This window comes from Herpailurus yagouaroundi, unplaced genomic scaffold (assembly GCF_014898765.1).
Source record: "Herpailurus yagouaroundi ecotype Mexico unplaced genomic scaffold, PumYag 196, whole genome shotgun sequence".
Taxonomy (NCBI): domain Eukaryota; kingdom Metazoa; phylum Chordata; class Mammalia; order Carnivora; family Felidae; genus Herpailurus; species Herpailurus yagouaroundi.
In genome coordinates this window covers 31,589,672-31,608,481 of record NW_024412427.1, presented here as the reverse complement: position 1 = coordinate 31,608,481, position 18,810 = coordinate 31,589,672, and the positions used below count along the sequence as shown (strand labels likewise).

Sequence of the window (18,810 nt, the reverse complement as noted above, 5' to 3'; positions counted from 1 at the left end):
CATCTCCATGAATAAGCATCAAACACAGGGACAATGACATGGAAAGTAGGGGAAGGAGGGGAACCTGTTTCTCATTTCAGAGGTGGCCAAGGCACAGACTCAGAATTTTAAAGCCCCAAGGGTGATTGGTCCCATCTCTATGAAATTCCTTCTAAGTTAAAGCACAATCACCATGGAACCACTACAGAATCCACAAACTGTGTGACCCTGGGCAAGTTTCATAAGCTCTCCATGTCTCAGTTTTCTCCTCTGTAAAATGGGCATAATGATAACGTGAGGATTAAATAAGTAAACGGGTTTAAAGTGCTTAGAACAATGCCTGGAATACTGTTTCTGAAATTAAACATAAAATTTAAAAAGTCATTGAGTAAGCAGAAAGGTTGGGTTGTGCCTATGGAGTGGCACCAAAACAGTAGTTTTCACCAAAATGCTGGGCATTTAGTAAAGGACATGTTGCTTCTGCTTGTTCCTCTGTTCCTCTGGTAAATGGCAGTGCATACCAACAGTAGAGTCTGAATTCATTTCTCCCAAGCTTTTGCTGAGGAGGGGAGGGGCCCACATCTCTGATCCTTAGCACAGAGAAAGTTCCAGCACCTGAGGGTAAGTGGCAACATCAGGTGTTGCAACAACCAGGACTCAGTGGGGCGATTTTGCTTCTGTCCATTACAAAGCTCTGAGCAGCTGAGTCATCCTGCCTCCGAGGGTCTCCACTAGTGTGTCTGTGTGCAGCCGCTCTTGAGAGAGAAAATGAAACGTGGAGGTGTCTTGAGGAAGCAACAGAAAACAAAATAGAACATCGTATCAGACAGGGGCAATCACACCCACACCTGTAAAGCGGGTAATGACTGAAAGAATCAAAATACTACCTCTGAACAGATTGATGCTCACAACCCAGCTGGGAAGGGGATAGAATCCATTTTCCAGACAAGAACATGAAATCAGCTCTAGAACGCAGGCATTTCCATGCTTTTTGTACCATCCTGTCTATTCATTCAAATAGAGTATGGCAGTTCCCAAACATGAATCCCCTGGCGGTTTTATTAAAACACAGACGGCTGGACACCCCTGTGTGTGAATCATGAGGTCTGGGGTGGAATCCAACAATCTACATTTCTAAGAAGTTTCCAGGTGAGGCCAATGTTGGAAGCTGACACCATACCTCAAGAACTAGTAGTCGAGACTGCCTTGCTAACAAACTCTGGGCCATGCCAATGCTGCCGGTCCAGGGACCACATTTAGAGTATCAACTGCTCCCTAACCTAATACACATGCTATTAAAATAAAAACCACAGGTCCGAAATGGAGTCATTTATGTTAAGGGCCCACATCAGTAAAACCAAGACTTAATACCTAAGTTCAGTTTCAGCGACCTGTACCCCCACCCCTGGTGGAATGTAACCTTCAACTAGTCAACATGGAATTTTTCCTGGTCGGCACTAAGAAATTCACTGATGGATCCCCTGTGTTCCCCTTGGGAGGGCAACCTTGCCTGAAAAAATGGATTCTTTGCTAATAATTTCCCTTTTCCCTCCCTCTACCTTTCAAAACCTTTCCTTTGCTGCAGCTTTACAGGACCCCTTTCTATTTGCTACATGGGATGCTGCCCAATTCATGAATCATTCAATACAGCCAATTTGGTCTTTTAGATTACTCAGTTGAATTTTTATTGCTTAACAGATTTGGTGGCAGATACAGGATCCGAAGGGAATGCCCTGTGGACAATGATAAACATGGTGTGGTAGCCTTGATCTTTCAGTTCATGGTGTCTCTCATGACTTCTGAAGAAGACCATGAGTAAGTTCCTCCTCTCTTTTTGTGTGGAGCTCCCGGTCCAGTACAAGGCAGATCAGTTTGAACTGGTGAAAGCTTCTGCCCAGAGCCAAGCCCCTAGCTTTTCAGACCGCCATTCCCAGGTTTTAGAGTGGAAAGCCCCAGCCCTTTCCACTTTGGGAACTGGTGGTGGTTACCAACAGGGCTTGAACTGGGTCTAATTTAAAAACCGAACTGGGTCCAGGATCTGACTGGTTCTGATCTGAGCTGGACTGGGTCCAGCAGAAGGCATGAGGTCAATAAAATTTGCTTACATGAGATCCTTTAAAATCCAAAGAGTTACGTGTCCCACCTTCCAGCATACCTGCTGACTTTATATCTAAGAACTATAGCCCTGGAAGCTATAAATATCTATAAAAATGGTAAAATCTTACTAACTTGTTCTGTGTCCTAATGAACTTGGATTGGTAACTGTCAGGTTGGGAACCCCAAAATAAGACTGGACAGAAGTGTGAGTTGCACCCCCATTTGAGGTTAGATTTAGCTGGACAGAAATGTGAATTAAATCCCATTTGTGGCTAGGGTCCTACCAAACTGCTGCCAGCCCTCAGGGGAATTACAACCTAGAATTACAGTGGCCATAATGGGAATCATTCCAATTAGACTAGATCATTTAAGATGTGCACTTAAAGCAAAAGCTTCAAAATTCCAAAACTAGCTTCACTGAGTTGTTGCAAAATGCTGATAAAAAATTAAAAAGACACAAAAATTACCTAACACAAAAAGACTATAAGACTAGCTTAATTCTTACTACTTCCCTATATCCTCCTTTATTTGAGTACTCATTCTAACTATCCTCTGTCTGAATTGCCTTTACAGGATCATAAACAAAGTCCACCAAGGTAATGACCTTATAGATACCCCATATCTACCTTTGAAGGAGGGCCCTCTGTGAGCCCCTCCCAGAATTGATATGACTCAGATTTACTGAGAAACGGCTACATTTTCCCCGTAAATAGCTAAGAGAAACCAAAACCAAAACCAAAACCACAACAATAAAACATTCCAACATAGGTGGATAGGTATCACAGTCCTTAATGTCCAAGCTACAACCCAGTTCTCTAAGAAATTAAAAGCAGCTGTCCTTCTCTTACAAATCTTTACAAAACTAGAAATGTAGCTTTAGGTAATTCAAGGTTCACCTATTCCTTTTACCAATTCCAAAACCTCTCCCTTTTTTTTTTTAAATCTCAAAATGTTTGTAAATTATTAGCCTTAGGAAACCAAGGTTCTTCTTGGAGGAACCTGCATCTTCCCTCTGACTTTGAGATGAAAATATTAAAAGCATAACCCTCAGTGAAGTAATTCTTATCAGAGGTGAAACAAAATGGGGAAAGGTCATTTAAAATTTAGATGAATGAAAAATCCTATATCTTGTCCATGAATATTAGCAAAAAAACAAAAAACAAAAAATAGCCACCTGAGCAGGTAACCTTAGCTTATTCCATTGACCAGAAGACAGTTTGGATCCAACTTTCCTTTTTAAACTAGTGACTTTTTAATACCATACCTGTTTCATGTCTAAACACTTTAAAACAATCACTATAAAGTCTCCCTTTATATGTTTAGGTGTGTCTATTGCAGATGTGTGACATTTTTTTACCCCTTAATGGCATTGTTAAAATTAATTTGTAAATGACTCTATTTAATTGACTTAAACACAAACGCTCATAAATAAAGCATTTCTAAATCTCAAAAATACAATAGAAACTAATACAAATGTTTTTCAAGGTCATGTGATCTAGGATGATTTTTGGTAAATAAAAGCTAGTTTAATTTTGTTAATTAATAAAGACATGTCTTAGAGTTATCGACGTTGAATATAAGGCTTTTATCTCACCTTAGGTTTCCTAAGTTCGTGTTATCCCGTTACAAAATTTGCCAGCAAAAAATAACTTGAAATAATGTTTCATGAAACATTTGTCTAATGTTTCATGAAAGGTTTTGTGGGTAATCTAAACACAATTGTTAAGAATAAGTACATTGGATAGATGTAAATAAGATGAAGTTTTTAGGTAAGCTTTTAAAATAGTTTCCCCAAATCTTTCTGGTAACCTGGAATCTTAGTTTTGCTATGTTAAGTGATGAGTTAAGTTAAATTCATTCAATATCTACATCATTTCCAAGTAAGATAAAATAATGAAACACTAAATACCAAACAGAAGTTTATCTACTTTTGGCTTCCTTAATAGAGAGAAACTAAAAGATAAATTTGGATTCATTAGTAAACATGTTTCATGCTTTTAAAAAAAAAATGTACTATAAAAAGCACATATTTAGGGGCACCTCAGTGGCTCAGTTGGTTAAACATCCAACTTCAGCTCAGGTCATGGTCTCACAGTCTGTGAGTTCAAGCCCCGCATTGGGCTCTGTGCTGATAGCTCAGAACCTGGAGCCTGCTTCAGATTCTGTGTCTCCTCTATCTCTGCCCCTCCCCTGCTCATGCTCTGTCTCTCTCTGTCTCAAAAATAAATTAAAAAAAAATTTTAAAAAGCACATATTTCTAAAAATCATAAAAAGTATGCATTAATTTGCCAATTTATAGAATGCTAGTTTAAAAGACAGTTCACAACCATTTACTTCTTAGTTCAGGCTCCTATCATAATTGATAGATTCCATTAAAGCTACTAAAAATAAAGGAAACATGTCTATATGCAAGAAAAGTAGGAGGTTTGCTGTCAGTAAAAGAAAGTACAAGGAAAAAACAATCTGATTGAAAATGGGCAGACATTTCTCCAAAGACAGACAGATGGCCAACAGATACATGAAAAGATGCTCAAAATCACTCATCATCAGGAAAATGCAAATCAAAACCACAATGAGATATCACCTCACACCTATCAGAATGGCTAAAATCAAAAAGACTAGAAATAACAAGTGTTGGCAAGGATGTGGCGAAAAAGGAACCCTTTAGTTCACTGTTGGTGGGAATGTGAATTGGTGCAACCACTGTGGAAAAAAGTATGGGGGTTCCCCCCCCCAAAAAAATAGAAATGCCAGATGATGCAGTAATTCCACCATTGGGTATTTACCCGTCCCCCCCCCAAGAAAAAATCCTCTACTAATTTAAGAAAGATAATATTCACCTTTATGTTTATTGCAGCATTATTTACAATAACCAAGATATAGAAGTAACCCAAGTGTCCATCCACAAATGTGTGTGTGTGTGTATGTGTATATATATGTGTGTGTGTGTGCATATATATATGTATATGTAATGGACTATTACTCAGCCATAAAAAAGAATGAGAGCTTACTATTTGCAGCAATGTGGATGGACCTAAAGGGGTATTATGCTAAGTGAAATAAGTCAGGCAGAGAAATACAAATGTTGTATGATTTCACTTATGTGTGAAATCTAAAACAAACAAACAAACAAACAAACAAATAGCAGAAACAGGCCCAGCAGAAACAGCAGAGGACAAACTGATAGCTGCCAGAAAGGAGCAGGACTGGAAAAAAAAAAAAAAAAAGAAGAAGAAGAAGAAGAAGAAGATGATGAATAAGAAGGAGAAGAAGGAGGAGGAGGGGGGAGGAGGTATGAGGAATGGAAATACATTTTTGTTGAGGGAAAAAAAAGTAATTTTGTCCTAAAGTGAGGCTTGCTATTTACATAGGGAAAACTTAGGACAACATCTGAATACAGAAAAAAATGTTATAGGAGTTTTGTGGAAAGGGGCGCCTGGGTGGCTCAGTCAGTTGAGCGTCCGACTTCGGCTCAGGTCATGATCTCATGGTTTGTGGATTCGAGCCCTGCGTCGGGCTCTGTGCTGACAGGTCAGAGCCTGGAGCCTGCTTCGGATTCTGTGTCTTCCTCTCTCTGCTTCTCCCCATCTAGTACTCTGTCTCTCAAAAATAAATAAAAATTTAAAAAATACTTTAAAAAGTTTTGTGGAAAAGGAATCTTTGAAAAGGAATTTTTAAATGTGATCAAGCTGGCTAAGATGAAAATATATCTAACAATGAGCTTTAATACCAAAAGTACTCTGGTACAAAATTAGAATTTGGTCTTTCTCTCTGTTAAAGGGACACAGTTTTCTTAGATTGTTGCTCTGCTTTTAATAAGGAATTGTAAACAAAGGTTTTCTTTACCTTTAACATAATTTGCTAGAAAAACAAAGATTCCGTTGTGTCTTTATCAGGTCTTTGATTACTTTGAAAAAAAAAAAAACCCTGAGTCTTTTCAATATTAAAAAAAAGTTAAGGCTTTTTATGACTATTTAACTCTCTGTATTTGCCTGTGAAGTCTTTGTCATTTTGGTTAAATGGATAACTATGTATTGTTTCATGGCGACCTATGATCCTATTTGGCCAAGTGTCCAAACCTTTTAATATGTTTGACAAACTTCTCTAAAGTCAAATTCTAAATGAAGTCTTCTTGACCTTGAATTCACTTTGAAAATTTCCAGAGAGCAACTAGAATATTTCAAAGGATTTGTTCTCTCTCCTTACAAAAAGAGATGTTAAGCTAATTAGGTTTATTTCATGTGTTAAAATACAAGGGAAGCATTGTCAAATAAGTAGTGATAAACCTTCTTAGGTCACATTGTGTGGGTAAATGTTATTAATATGAATGTTCCAAAACTCTGATATGTCCTCATATGATATCACTTGTCATTTATTATTTCAAGATGTGGTATGTCACAGAAGTAATCAAATTTCCTTGTCAATTCCATTATAATGAATTCTCATCAAATATTTAATAATGGGCATGTTTAAGTTTTTGTCATTTACAGTTATTGCTATAGTCAGAGGCTTTTACAAAATTCCTGCAAATGTGTGTTTCATCTTCAGAGAAATTCCATGGAAAGGAATCTGACTTATACCCTAGAATACAAGATAACTTTCAGATCATACAACTAAACTGGGTAAGAATTTCCAGAATGCGTGGAAATAATTCAAGCAGAACAAGAAATAAACTGAGGATGCTGATTATATTTTTATGATTTCTTGTTTAAAATATCACTGGCTTTCTATTGTGTTGCTCTTCCAGATTTTAGGAAATCCCTTTCTCTTTTCTCTCAAGTTATTAACAATTTCTTGAGATATACCTTTGCAAAGAAAGATGAAACATGTACTTTCTCCCTACCTGATGCCTCCAGAATTCAAAAACTCGAGTGGTTTTTTTTTGTGACAAAATAATTATTTATGTAAGTTCAATGAGAACCTGCTCTTATAAAAGGACACAGTTGGAAATATTGGCTACATTACCAAGGCTCTGACTGGATTGTCACGTTTGAGACAGATGTAAAAATTTTCCTGGTAACATATTTACAAGGTTCCAGCAAAGCAGTCTTTAAAAAAACTTTCTCAATCACTATTCTCTGCTACACTTATATAAATAATCAGGCAAAGTTGAATGCAACAAGTTAGTTTTACTATTAAAAATGCGGGTAATTGCAGAGAAAATAAATTATGTTTACACTGTTATCTATATTAGATTCCAAGCTTGTTAATTTTCTTGAGGCTCTGTTATAGACCTATAATTTGGACTGGATCCTGATTTCTTCTAGTTTACTCAAAAATCCGGTTACAACTCTCCAAACTAATGTCTCCAATTTACTCCCACTCTTCTGATTTGGAATCAGTAAAAACAGAGACTGCCCTTGAATCTCCTTGGAAGGAACTAAACCAGGCCCCCCTTACTACTCAGATGGCAGCCAAACTTCAGGAACTTAAACCTTGGATATGCATCTTATAGCTAAAGAAGCCTCCACCCGACATCTGGTCCTGCACAGATGATGCAAATCTCCAATTCAAACTGACAAGGAAGAGAAGAAGCTGGCATTGAGGTAGACTCTTCCTCCCAAGACCAAAGAGCAAGACCTCATATTTAAAAAAATTTTTTTTCAACGTTTATTTATTTTTGGGATAGAGAGAGACAGAGCATGAACGGGGGAGGGGCAGAGAGAGAGGGAGACACAGAATCGGAAACAGGCTCCAGGCTCTGAGCCATCAGCCCAGAGCCTGACACGGGGCTCGAACTCACGGACCGCGAGATCGTGACCTGGCTGAAGTCGGACGCTTAACCGACTGCGCCACCCAGGCGCCCCAAGACCTCATATTTTAACTAAACATAAAATCCTTTGTTCTTCACTTTCTTCCCTTTACTCTGACACTGGCTTGGGAAGATAATGTCAGCATCTGTATCTCCCAGGACATTGCTAATGGGGTTGTGCTTTGCCTTTCAGACTGGCTGGATTTGTCATCAAAAACTCCCATCTGTTCATTAATGGTGCCATCTGAAGGGGAATGGTTTGTGCTTATAGGGTTTGTCTTTGTGATGGTTCTCATTCTCCTTGGGCCTCCTGACACATAGCTCTAAAACCCTTGGAATTTCCTAAATGAGAGAAGTGATAGGAGCATCTTTTGTTATTCACTGCAAGACCCCTCGGTTCATACCTGGGTTTATAGTAACGAGATGACTGGTGGCAGGTAGCCCCTGGATAGCTTTAGAATGGGGGCTCATAGCCAGGGTAACCAACCCTGTGATTACAGAGCTGGAATTTTCAGCCCCACCCCTGACCCCACCACTGGGGAAGAAAGTGGGGCTGGGGATGGAGCTAATCACTAATGGCCTATGATTCAGTCAACTGTGCCTACATAATGAGTCTCCATAAAAACTCTGAATGCAGGGGTTTGAAGAGCTTCTGATTGGTGAAGCCAAGAGAGGCACATCCCAAACTCTATGGGGACAAAAGCTCCTGTGCTCAAGACCCTTCCAGAACCTCCTCTATGTATCTCTTCATCTAGTTATTCATCTGTATCCTTTATAAGACACTGGTAATAGTAAGTGACTCGTTTCCCTGAGTTCTGGGAGCCATTCTAGGGAATTACTGTACCTAAAGAGGGGTTGTGGGAGCCACTGATTTATAGTCAGGTTGGACAGAAGTGGGGATAATCTGGGAACTCACTGCTTGCGATTGGTATCTGAAGTGGGAGCAGTCTTCTGGGAATGAGCCCTTAACCTGTGATGTCTAGGCTAACTCTGTTTATTTAGTGTCAGACTTGAATGCCCAGCTAGTGTCCACAGAGAATTGGGGAATAAATTGGTTCGTGTGGGAAAAACTCACACATTTTGTGTCAGTGTGCTGTGAATGGAGACACTTTTCTTTTGGTGGTAAAAGATGTGTCCTAAATAAAGGGCCCATGTAGAACCACTCAGCCTCCAGGTTCAGGGCAATGGTGTTTGGAGACTATCCAAAATATATGATTATCTGTATCTCAACCTATTACTTCCTGACATCCTCTCCACTCTGGGTGACTGGTGCCCATGCTGCCTGGCCCACCCACAGTGGGTCCCTGAGGTCCATCCTTCCCCTCAGGAATCCCGATTTGCCTTATTCTATCCCCTTCTTCTCAATGCACATGAACTCAAATTTCTTCTCTAGGCTGATCTCAGCTAGTGGTTCATAAAGCCCTACTTTATACTAAGTTGTGAATGACTAATGTTATCACCTGACATTCTGCCAGTTAAGTGCTACTTATTAACTCAAAATGAGTCTCCACGTGGAATTACAGGAAGGAAGGAAGGAGAGATATTTTTGGCAAGCCATTCTCCTTTTTATAAGAGAAGACAAAGCAGAAAGAAGACTCTGTATCCCAAACTAGCTCCTCCCTTGACACCTTTAACATCTGGGATAGTGGGCTCTTGGTGCCCTGTCAGCTAAACATGAGAAGCTGCTCTTCATGGTGGGAGGAGGAGTTTGTACAACTTATGATCCCTACAGACCTTGGTGACCATGCGCTGATCCAAGGCACTGTCAAGGCCTGGAGAAACTTGCTGCCTCTTTGCCTAAGTTTCCCTCAGTCCATTCATGGATGATCCTCTGCATCTCAGGGTTCAGTCAGAACTCACAGGCTCTGTCATTGCTGGATGTGAGGTCCCCAAGAGAAATAGCAGCTGGGGCCTCTGCATCCTTTGCACACCCCCCGAGCCTCCTGGGGGGTCAAGAGTGTTAGGAGACTGAACTTTCCACATGCCTGATCTTTCTTCCAGCTAACTAAGTAGGAGTTCAAACTGATAGACCCCAGATCAGAGCCTGCCCTCAGAAGCATTTTCTTTCATCCTCACTGTACTTTTAAAGGTTCTTGGGACACCTGGCTGGCTCAGTCATAGAGCATGTGACTCTTGATCTCAGGGTTGTGAGTTTGAGCCCCATGTTGAGTGTAGAGATTACTTTAAAAACATAAAATCTTTAAAATTTGAAACAAATTGGGTTTCTCTTACATAAAAATCTAGATTTCTGGCCTCTCTTGAAAAACATCAGAGGACCCAGGTTCCTCCTCATGTAACAGCATCTGGCTGGAACTGAGTTAGCAGCATCCCCCTCCTGGTAGGGTCTGGTGCCCTCCCGCCAGTTGTGTTCCCACCAAAACTACCTGCCCAACACCAGACAGGCCCACTTATTCATTTCACTCCCATCATTCTGTCTGGCCCTGTAGGTTTTTGACTTTGTAACTAAACTATTTGCCTATGTCTTTGTCTCTAAGATGGCTGGTAAACTCTAGACATCCTTGTAGTCACACCTTTGAGTAATGCCCCCTTGAGTTAGGGCTGGACTACCTGACTGGCTTCTAACAAACAGAAAACGGCAGAAGTAATGGGGCATCACTCTCAAGATCAGGTTATAAACAGACTCTAGCTTTTGTCTCTCTTGTTTTCTCCTATATGGCTTACCTTGGGGGGAAGCCATCTGCCTTGTCCTGAGGCCAGCCCTGTGGAGAGGGATAGACACCTGCCAAGTGAGTTTGAAGTAGGCTCTCCGTTTGAGCCACCTGATAAGAATACAGCCCAGCCAACAACTCGGCAGTGATCTCATAGTGACCCAGCACCAGAGGCACTCCATTAAACAAGCCTAGGTTTCTGACCTCCAGAAACAGTGAGGTACAGACACTTGTTTTAAGTCACTAAGGTGTGGGGGCAATTAGTTATATAGCAATAGATAATAGAGCTTCAAATTTGTTGTGAAAATAGGTTTTGCTTACCATGTAAAGATGTTTGAAAGAAAATCTATCCTGGGAAATTAGGCTCCACATACATTGGCACCTCAGTCCGTAAAACTTACACGCAAGGATTTTATCAGCCTCTGGTATTTGACTTTAGGTATCAGAGCAATATCCAAAATATCATTGTGAGGCTTTTCCATTATGAAAAAGAGTCCAGAAATTAATGCTATTAATATGTCTTTGATTCCCCAGTGAACAGGAAGTTTCTCCTCTAAGGAGAAATCCCCTCTAAATCAAAGTCAGAACAAGCTTTCCCATGGTTCTATGACCTCACTGAAGAAATGCACTCTTTAAAGGCACAATCCCTGGTTGGAGAAAGATGGGGACGAGGAAAGGGGAGGGTCATAGAAGAGGCAGGGAATAAGCCATTTCAGTGTTAATAAAAAGCACTATTTAAAACTTGAAAATAAGGCCAAAAGGTGGGTGGGACATGTCTTTTTTGACATGTTTAATGCTATGAATTTTCCTCTGACCTCTGCTTTAAATATATGACATGGGTTCTAACAGGTAGTGTTTTAATTACTTTTTAGAAATTATGTACTTCCATTTTGCCATAGTGTTCTGATTATTTTTTTTAGAAATTCTGTAATTCTATTTTGCATTTCCCCTTTTGCCCAAGAGTTGTTTATTAGAAGGTTTTAAAGTTTCCAGGTAGAAGAGCCCTTTTGTTTTTGAGCACTGTGCTTGAGCATTATTTAACAAAATCACCTAAAGATTATTTAATTACCTAAGGGGATGTACCTATGTTTGACTTTGCTATGTGGAACTAATGAACAGCTTGGGTACTGGATGGTTACATGTCAGCCTGGAGATTTCTGTTCAAAAAAAAAAAAAAAAAAAAAAGATTATCCCAAAGATTAGAGTTTTATTGCCTGTAGGACTTTAACCAGTTTTGATTTTTAACTTGGTAAACTTATTACAGAAGGACTTTTTAACAGGTATACACTACAGATATGACACTTGTCAAAGTGTTCTTTGAACCAGATTTATGCTGGTTTCCTGGTTTCATGCATGGGGTGAATAAAGCTTTGACAGATGTTCATTCCATATTGTATGAGAGTTATGTTTTAACTTTCTGACAATTATATGTTGACATAATAGTCCTTTAATACTCCTTCAAATCTACATCTCCCTCCTTGGTATCCCACTGATAATGAAAACTCAGAGTTATACGTAATCCTGGAGAAATATGTGGTTGAGGGGAACCAAGGAAATCTATTTTACTTCTGATTTTGTTTTTTTATTATTTTTTTTTTAATTTTTTTTTCAACGTTTATTTATTTTTGGGACAGAGAGAGACAGAGCATGAACGGGGGAGGGGCAGAGAGAGAGGGAGACACAGAATCGGAAACAGGCTCCAGGCTCCGAGCCATCAGCCCAGAGCCCGACGCGGGGCTCGAACTCACGGACCGCGAGATAGTGACCTGGCTGAAGTCGGACGCTTAACCGACTGCGCCGCCCAGGCGCCCCCTGATTTTGTTTTTTTAAAAAAAAGTGCCTTAAAGCAAGTGAGAATGTGTTGCAGCCCAAAATGTAATATTTAATAACAGAAATGAATGGCCAGGGACAACTGGGTGGCTCAGTTGAGCGTCCAGCTTCAGCTCAGGTCATGATCTCATGATCTCATGGTTCATGAGCCCTGCATTGGGCTCACTGTCAGCACAGAGCCTGCTACTAATCTTCTGTCCCCCACCTCTGCCCCTCCCCCACTCACATGTCTGTGTGCTCTCTCTCTCTCTCTCTCTCTCTCAAAAAAAAAAAAATAAACATTTAAAAAAATCTTAAAAAAAAAAGAAGAAGAAAGAAATGAATGGCCAAAATGTACTAGAAAAGCTATCCAATAAAACCATGAAATCCATCGCTTTTTGAAAACACAACTGGGAACTGCTGTCTAATAATTATGATGGCATTCCTAGAAAGTCATGCCCTGGGGGACTAATATGTGTCCTGGAGGGATCTGGAGCAGATGGTGAGAGACAAGCATGTGCATCCAAAAAAGCCAACCTCTCTTCCAAAGAGACATCACTGTCCTCATGACCTCTCTGGATGGAGTTTCCTGGGAAATCCCACTGGAAGAAGGGGAAAGGGATCAGAGTGGACCCCTTGGGTGGGCTGTATAGGGTAGGGTGCCTCAGGAAAAAGTCAGGTCCAGTTCCCATCAGTCCTATAGACGAACCAGTCCTGGCACTTCAGTTTACCCTGGACCTCAGTTTACCCATCTGTAACAGGAGGTGGTTTAGACAACATAAAATGTAGCCCTCCAACTGTCCAAAACGGCAGCCACCAGCCACATGTGGCAACCGAGCACTTGAAATGTGGCTAGTCTGAATTGAGATGTGCTCAGTGTAAAGTACAAACCAGATTTCAAAGTCATGGTACAAAAAAAAAATATATATAGAATATCTGATTCATACTTTCATATCGATTACACATTTACATGACAATATTTTTGATATACTAAGTTAAACAAAACATATTATTAAAATCAATTTCACTTTTTTTTTTTTAATGTGGCTACTAGAACATTTAAAATGACCCCTGTAGCTGACTTCATATTTCCAAGGGACAGCACCTCTCTAAGCCCTCTCCAGGTTTAAGCGTCTGGGAAGAATTTATTTATGGAAAACAAAAGATACACCAAATACTGATGTCAGCTATGCTTTGCAACATTATTATGAATAATTATCAATATGTCATCTGCTCTGACCAAATCTCTAATCTCTATTTTGTTCTCACTGCAGGGTGCTTAGTCCTTTCTTGAGTATAGACTGGTACATGGTGCCTCCCTGGCTGTCTGGCATGTGAGGTGATGTCCATTCACTGTCCAGGGGGCATGCTAAAAGATTAAGGGTGTGGCGCTCATACCTTTGGCTTTTAAGTGTCCACAGAGCCACGTAAGGATTTGTCCAATGAAATTACTGACTAAAATGTGATTTTGGTTCCATTCATTACTTTTCAAGCCCCTGCCATCTCTGTCCACGGTCACACAACAGTGAATTGCTGTACTGGACTGTGCCTGAAAGAAATGACTCTCCACACCAAGAATAGTCTGGAAGTTTGAATGCTGGGAATCACCCAAGGTGTGCGATTGCACCACTTCTGGATGATTGAAAATCTGCCTGCAGACAGAATTTTTGAAAACAGAATAACATTTCAAATGCTGAGGAAAGACTGATAGTTAAGGGAAGGCAGTCAGGGTGAAGTGAATCATCACCTCTGGTTTATCTATTTTGTACAGTCACATTTTAGCAATCAGGTTCCTTCAAAACTAGTCACACTCTATTCTTTATGGTGCCAGAGAGCTCTCTTCTATGGCTTCTCTGAAAGGTCTGAAACATGATGCACCTGTTATCCAAACCATTTAAAATGACCAAAAAAGGATTTCTCAAACTTAGCCTCTGCTGCTGAACTGTGCCCTCAAGCTTCCCAGCTGGTTTGTGAGCCCAGGCTCAGAGCGTGTCCCCGCAGAAGGGAGCGGTTGGGAAACACAGGAGGGCAGGATCCCTGGAGTCCAAACGTATTTTTTTCCTGGTCAGTTAAGACCAACTGTTCTCCTGTCCTGGGAGCAAAGGAGGCTGGGAAGCAGTCACTGAGAAACAGAGAACTCTACCAACTTGTACATGGCACAGGGCAGGCTCACCCAGGCACTCCTGGAAGAAATTGGACTGTTAAGTGGGCAATACACACTGGTCCTCTTCTGGAATTGTTCTCTGCCATAAGAGGCTGCCCCCTCGGGGGCAAGGAAACAGCAACAAAAGGACAGAGGAAATCACTCATGGCAGAGCTAAAGTTATGTATGAATTGAAGTTTACTTCCTGGTACCATGCTGGAGCCGTAGCTAGGCCATCTACCACAATTTTATCTTCAGACAAAAATAAAGGTAGATATCAGCTCAGACCATGTGAGTTCCTTTGTCAATGGATACAGTGTGTCTATGTCAGCCTGGAAGGGTAGTTAGGAGCCTGGTGGGGAGAGGTGGAAGGTGAGGGGGAGGAGGAGGGATGGGCCAAGCCTGGAATCTGGGCACCTGCAGGTTTGGACCACAGCAGCAGATCCAAGAGGGCACAGTGGTAGGACCAGTGGAGGAAGAAGCAGGGAAAGGAGAGCCAGAAGACCTCAACTGTCAAGGTAAAGAATACAGACCAGTCCTGGGCCCAGCATAAAGCCAGAGTCTGCAAGCAGGCAAAGCGGATGACAGGCTGGTTTGGAAATAAACACGCCTGGTGGTAGTGCAGACACATTAAAGGCATCATCTGTAGTGCCCAGAAATGAAAGAATGAGAACAGAAATGGGAAAGTGTCTGTAGAGGAAGGAGGATGGTGGGGAGTTTGGTGACTTGAGAGGAATCTGCCAGAACTGGGCCTCTGGATGGGGAAGGGGTGTGGGTGGCTTGGAGGAAGCTTTGCTATTCAGGAAAGGAGGGATCAAAGCTAACTTTGAGTTTGTCTGCTAGTGCAGAACCGCCTAGAGCTTTTCTAGCCTAGATGATGTCTTTCTTACACAAGCTCTTTCACACAATACATCCTGAAATGTATAGTAACAGGTGTTCACTTCTATATTGACGTGCAGATAACTCTGGTTGCTTTGTCCAGGGCATCACCTGCTTCCCCGTATATGTTTTAATGGACGCCTTGTAGACCAGGAAGACGCATTTCTGAAAAAATTCACAATGGTGCTTTACGATGGGAAGGACTGTGGAAAATGTGTTTGTCCAGGATAGGATTTCTGTGGCCAGGCTTCCAGGATGTGATTCCACATGAATAATAACCATGGGGCACTGTCAACCACCCCAGAATGCTCAGACAATCTTCAGTAGCCAATCAAATATTCACAATACTAAACACATTACAAGTCATAAAAGAAAATAATGTTTCATGTGAGAAGTAAATGGGGCTCTGAGAATATATACCCCAATGTGGTGTTCCTGAAAAATCTTTCCTGAAGAAGTGGACTTTGAGACCTGAGGTTGACTCCATATACCTAGGGAGGTGGGGGGAGGGCTAAATTTTGGAATGACTCTTACTGCCATGCTGTGCTTCCCAAACATCAGTGATGCCCTATAACCAGACAGGACAATTTCATGAAGTGTAAGAATACTTGGTTACATTCTTGGCTCACAGATGAATTCCATACACATTTCTCAGCTATTAGGGCTCATGTGATTTTGTGTAAAGTGTAGATAATTGAAAGAAAATCACCAGGCCTCTTTTTCATCATTATCTTCCCTTATTCAATTTGTATTTTCAAAATCAGAATTGCTAACCAACTGGTAAGCTTCGGTTTGTGGTTTTCTATCTACCCTGGCTCATGGAAATGACTCAGATAAGTTGCAAGACACAAAGGTGCCTTAACCCACCTGACCTGTGTCCAAAGGGCAGTTGACTTCATCCTTGTGGATAACTACATGCCTAAATTGTGAAATCATTAATAATAACTAACAATCATATTTATTTACTTAATATTATAATAACTAATACTACTCCATCATTAATTATGGAATAGTCATTATAAAGAATAACATTATCTATGAAGAAGAGAAAAGAAAGAAAAGAAGTATAAAATGTACCATTACCTTGGAGTATGTAACTTAAACAATTTAAGCTCTGGGGAAGAAAAGAAGAAGAAAAAAAAGAAAGACGATACCAAGTTAAACAGTGCAGACCTCTTGGCCAACATTTTCTTCCAGGACATGTGACACAGGAGAGATGAGCAAGACTTGTCTTCTTTGGGGTCAGGCAGGCCTCTCACTTCTTGCCTGATTGATTCTTTCATAGGACATAGCCCAGAAATACAAGTTAACTGCTTTACCTGCTGTCCAACTGAAAAAAAATTTTTTTTCTCCCCAGGACTTCAGGACACACTGGCTACCATGAAATCAACAGGTGGTATTGTGTCCAATATGGACCCTTCCTCAGGAATTTTCAAAGGCAATTTTGACCATACTTGATTTTCTTCTTTTGCTTTGACTATAAAGTCTAACTGCTATGTAAGATTCCACCCCCCTCCCCGCCCCATATTTCCTGAGCATAAGGTGGTAATTACAGACTAACCAATAGTTAGGCTGATGTAGGCAGCGCCTTGTGTTAAGGAGAGGGGTGGGTTTGTCCCCTCTACCAGGATGAAGTAAGTATCTCCACATAACACAGGATCCAGGAACTGGAGATGAGTCAGGAGCCTGGTGGATTAGTGCCTGGTCTATAAGAGACTTGAAAAGTCCCTCGTCTGCCTCAAGTGGGTGGATGTTGTACAGCTTTATTCCAAGTTGAGTAAACGAATGAAGAACAGAGCTGGCTACATCCACATCACATAACTATGAGGACGGAGAATCGAGACCATCTGTGTCAACATAACTATTTCTTCCAGGATATTCGTACCCAGGATGTTAAGGCTTTAAACCAACAAATCACTTTGCTATTTGCTGCAGGAAATTCCTACAAGACAATTTGTCCTGGCAAACAGTTTGCTCACCTGGGAAAAGCTTGCTCATCAAACAATAGTTAACTTGCCAAGATTCTATTCAAGACCATTGTCTTGCTGAATCCACCAATCCGGAACTATTATGCCACATACTCTGCTGAAATCCGATCAATTCTCTGCCTTGGAAAATACAGCTTAAGGGACCCAAGCCCAGACCTCTGAACCCTATGAAGATGTCTCCCGTCCTCCCACTTGCACACCAGTGGGACTGTGTCCTGATGATGTCCTTCCTTACTGTGGTTGGCTTGTTGAATTTAGCTTTGCTGTATCAACAAGGCTCTTCTGATAGATTTTTATGGAGTCCAAAATTGACATAGTAAATCGGTTTAGTCTTTTGCAAATGGGAAGCATATACATGCAAGTTAATACACACTTGCAACCCATCAAGATGGGAGAATTAGTAAACATTGTCCGTTTTCCTCGGTAATTAGGAGGCTCCTGTGTTATTCCTCCTTTGAGGAAAAAGATAGGATGTCTGAACACTTTCCTATGACAGATTTCAAATGCACATTTTACCTCCGTTTTTCTACTCCTTTACATGATCTTGTTTTTTATACAAAGCAAAAGCCATAAGAAGGAAATGAATTCCCAAGTGCAAATTTGAAATGACCACCAAGTCTTAATTTACAACATACACACAGAGTATATAAAATACCCATTTAGAATCTCATTAAACTAGCAAGGTAATTTCAACCCATTAACATCTATATGCATACGGAGAGTGGCACAGTTTTAATCATGCCTTGGTTCTCTCTTGCCTGATCATAAGAGGCCTCTAAGTATTTGATAAAATACACCAGCAAATAACAATCAGTCTAGGGTGAGACCCAGGAATCTGTTTGTTGTTGTTGTTGTTGTTGTTGTTCTTTAAAGAGGACCTACGTGATTCATACAGTCAAGTAAAGTGCAAAACACACTTGCCTACAGCATCGGTTGACTGGAATGCAAAATCCAGCTTCTATCATAAAATCATCCAGTTGAAAAAGGAACAGATAAAGATTGCCTCAACTGTTTTATACAGGGTTGCATCTCGCAGGCCCTAGATCCCGGGCCTGTCTGGAATCACTAGGTCACAAAAACTCCAACCTACTGTAAACCCAGTAACAGCTCGCAGCTGGGTTCAGGCAAACTCCCCCCCCCCCCCACCCCTCCAGAGCTGGCTCAGAACAGGCTTCACTCTGCAGCTCCTCAAGCAGCCCAGCAAAGTGAGAAAGGCTGCCCATTAGAAATCCCAATCAAGGCTTCCTTTTACCTTAAAGAAACTTCCTCGCTTGTCCAGACCGCGGGCACCCATGGTCCAAGCTGACATCTCCCCCAGCGATGCTCTATTGCACGCCCGGGACTCCTGAAGGTAGAGATATTTTTAATGGTTAGTCCAGCCTGTAGGAAATTCCTTTCTAAGCCACAGAACACTCACAACAACAGTCCTGCCAAGATCTTTTTCCGTCAACAACACAGTGCCATTTATTTCCCACCAAAGCCCTTCCATCCCCT

The 18,810-nt window shown here is 41.0% G+C and overlaps 1 protein-coding gene across 4 annotated transcripts in view; it reads right to left on the bottom strand.

Annotated features, from left to right (window-relative positions):
- Positions 1-18,810, bottom strand: part of RIN2 (Ras and Rab interactor 2) — a 237,114-nt gene that overhangs the window by 92,162 nt on the left and 126,142 nt on the right. For 3 of the 4 annotated variants that reach the window (XM_040447828.1, XM_040447829.1, XM_040447830.1), the window contains one exon: positions 18,569-18,661. In XM_040447828.1, the coding sequence (XP_040303762.1) occupies positions 18,569-18,625 (57 nt within the window). In that variant the 5' untranslated portion in view covers positions 18,626-18,661. Of the gene's footprint in view, positions 1-18,568; positions 18,662-18,810 lie in introns of those variants that run through there. The other variant, XM_040447832.1, reaches the window with a different exon arrangement.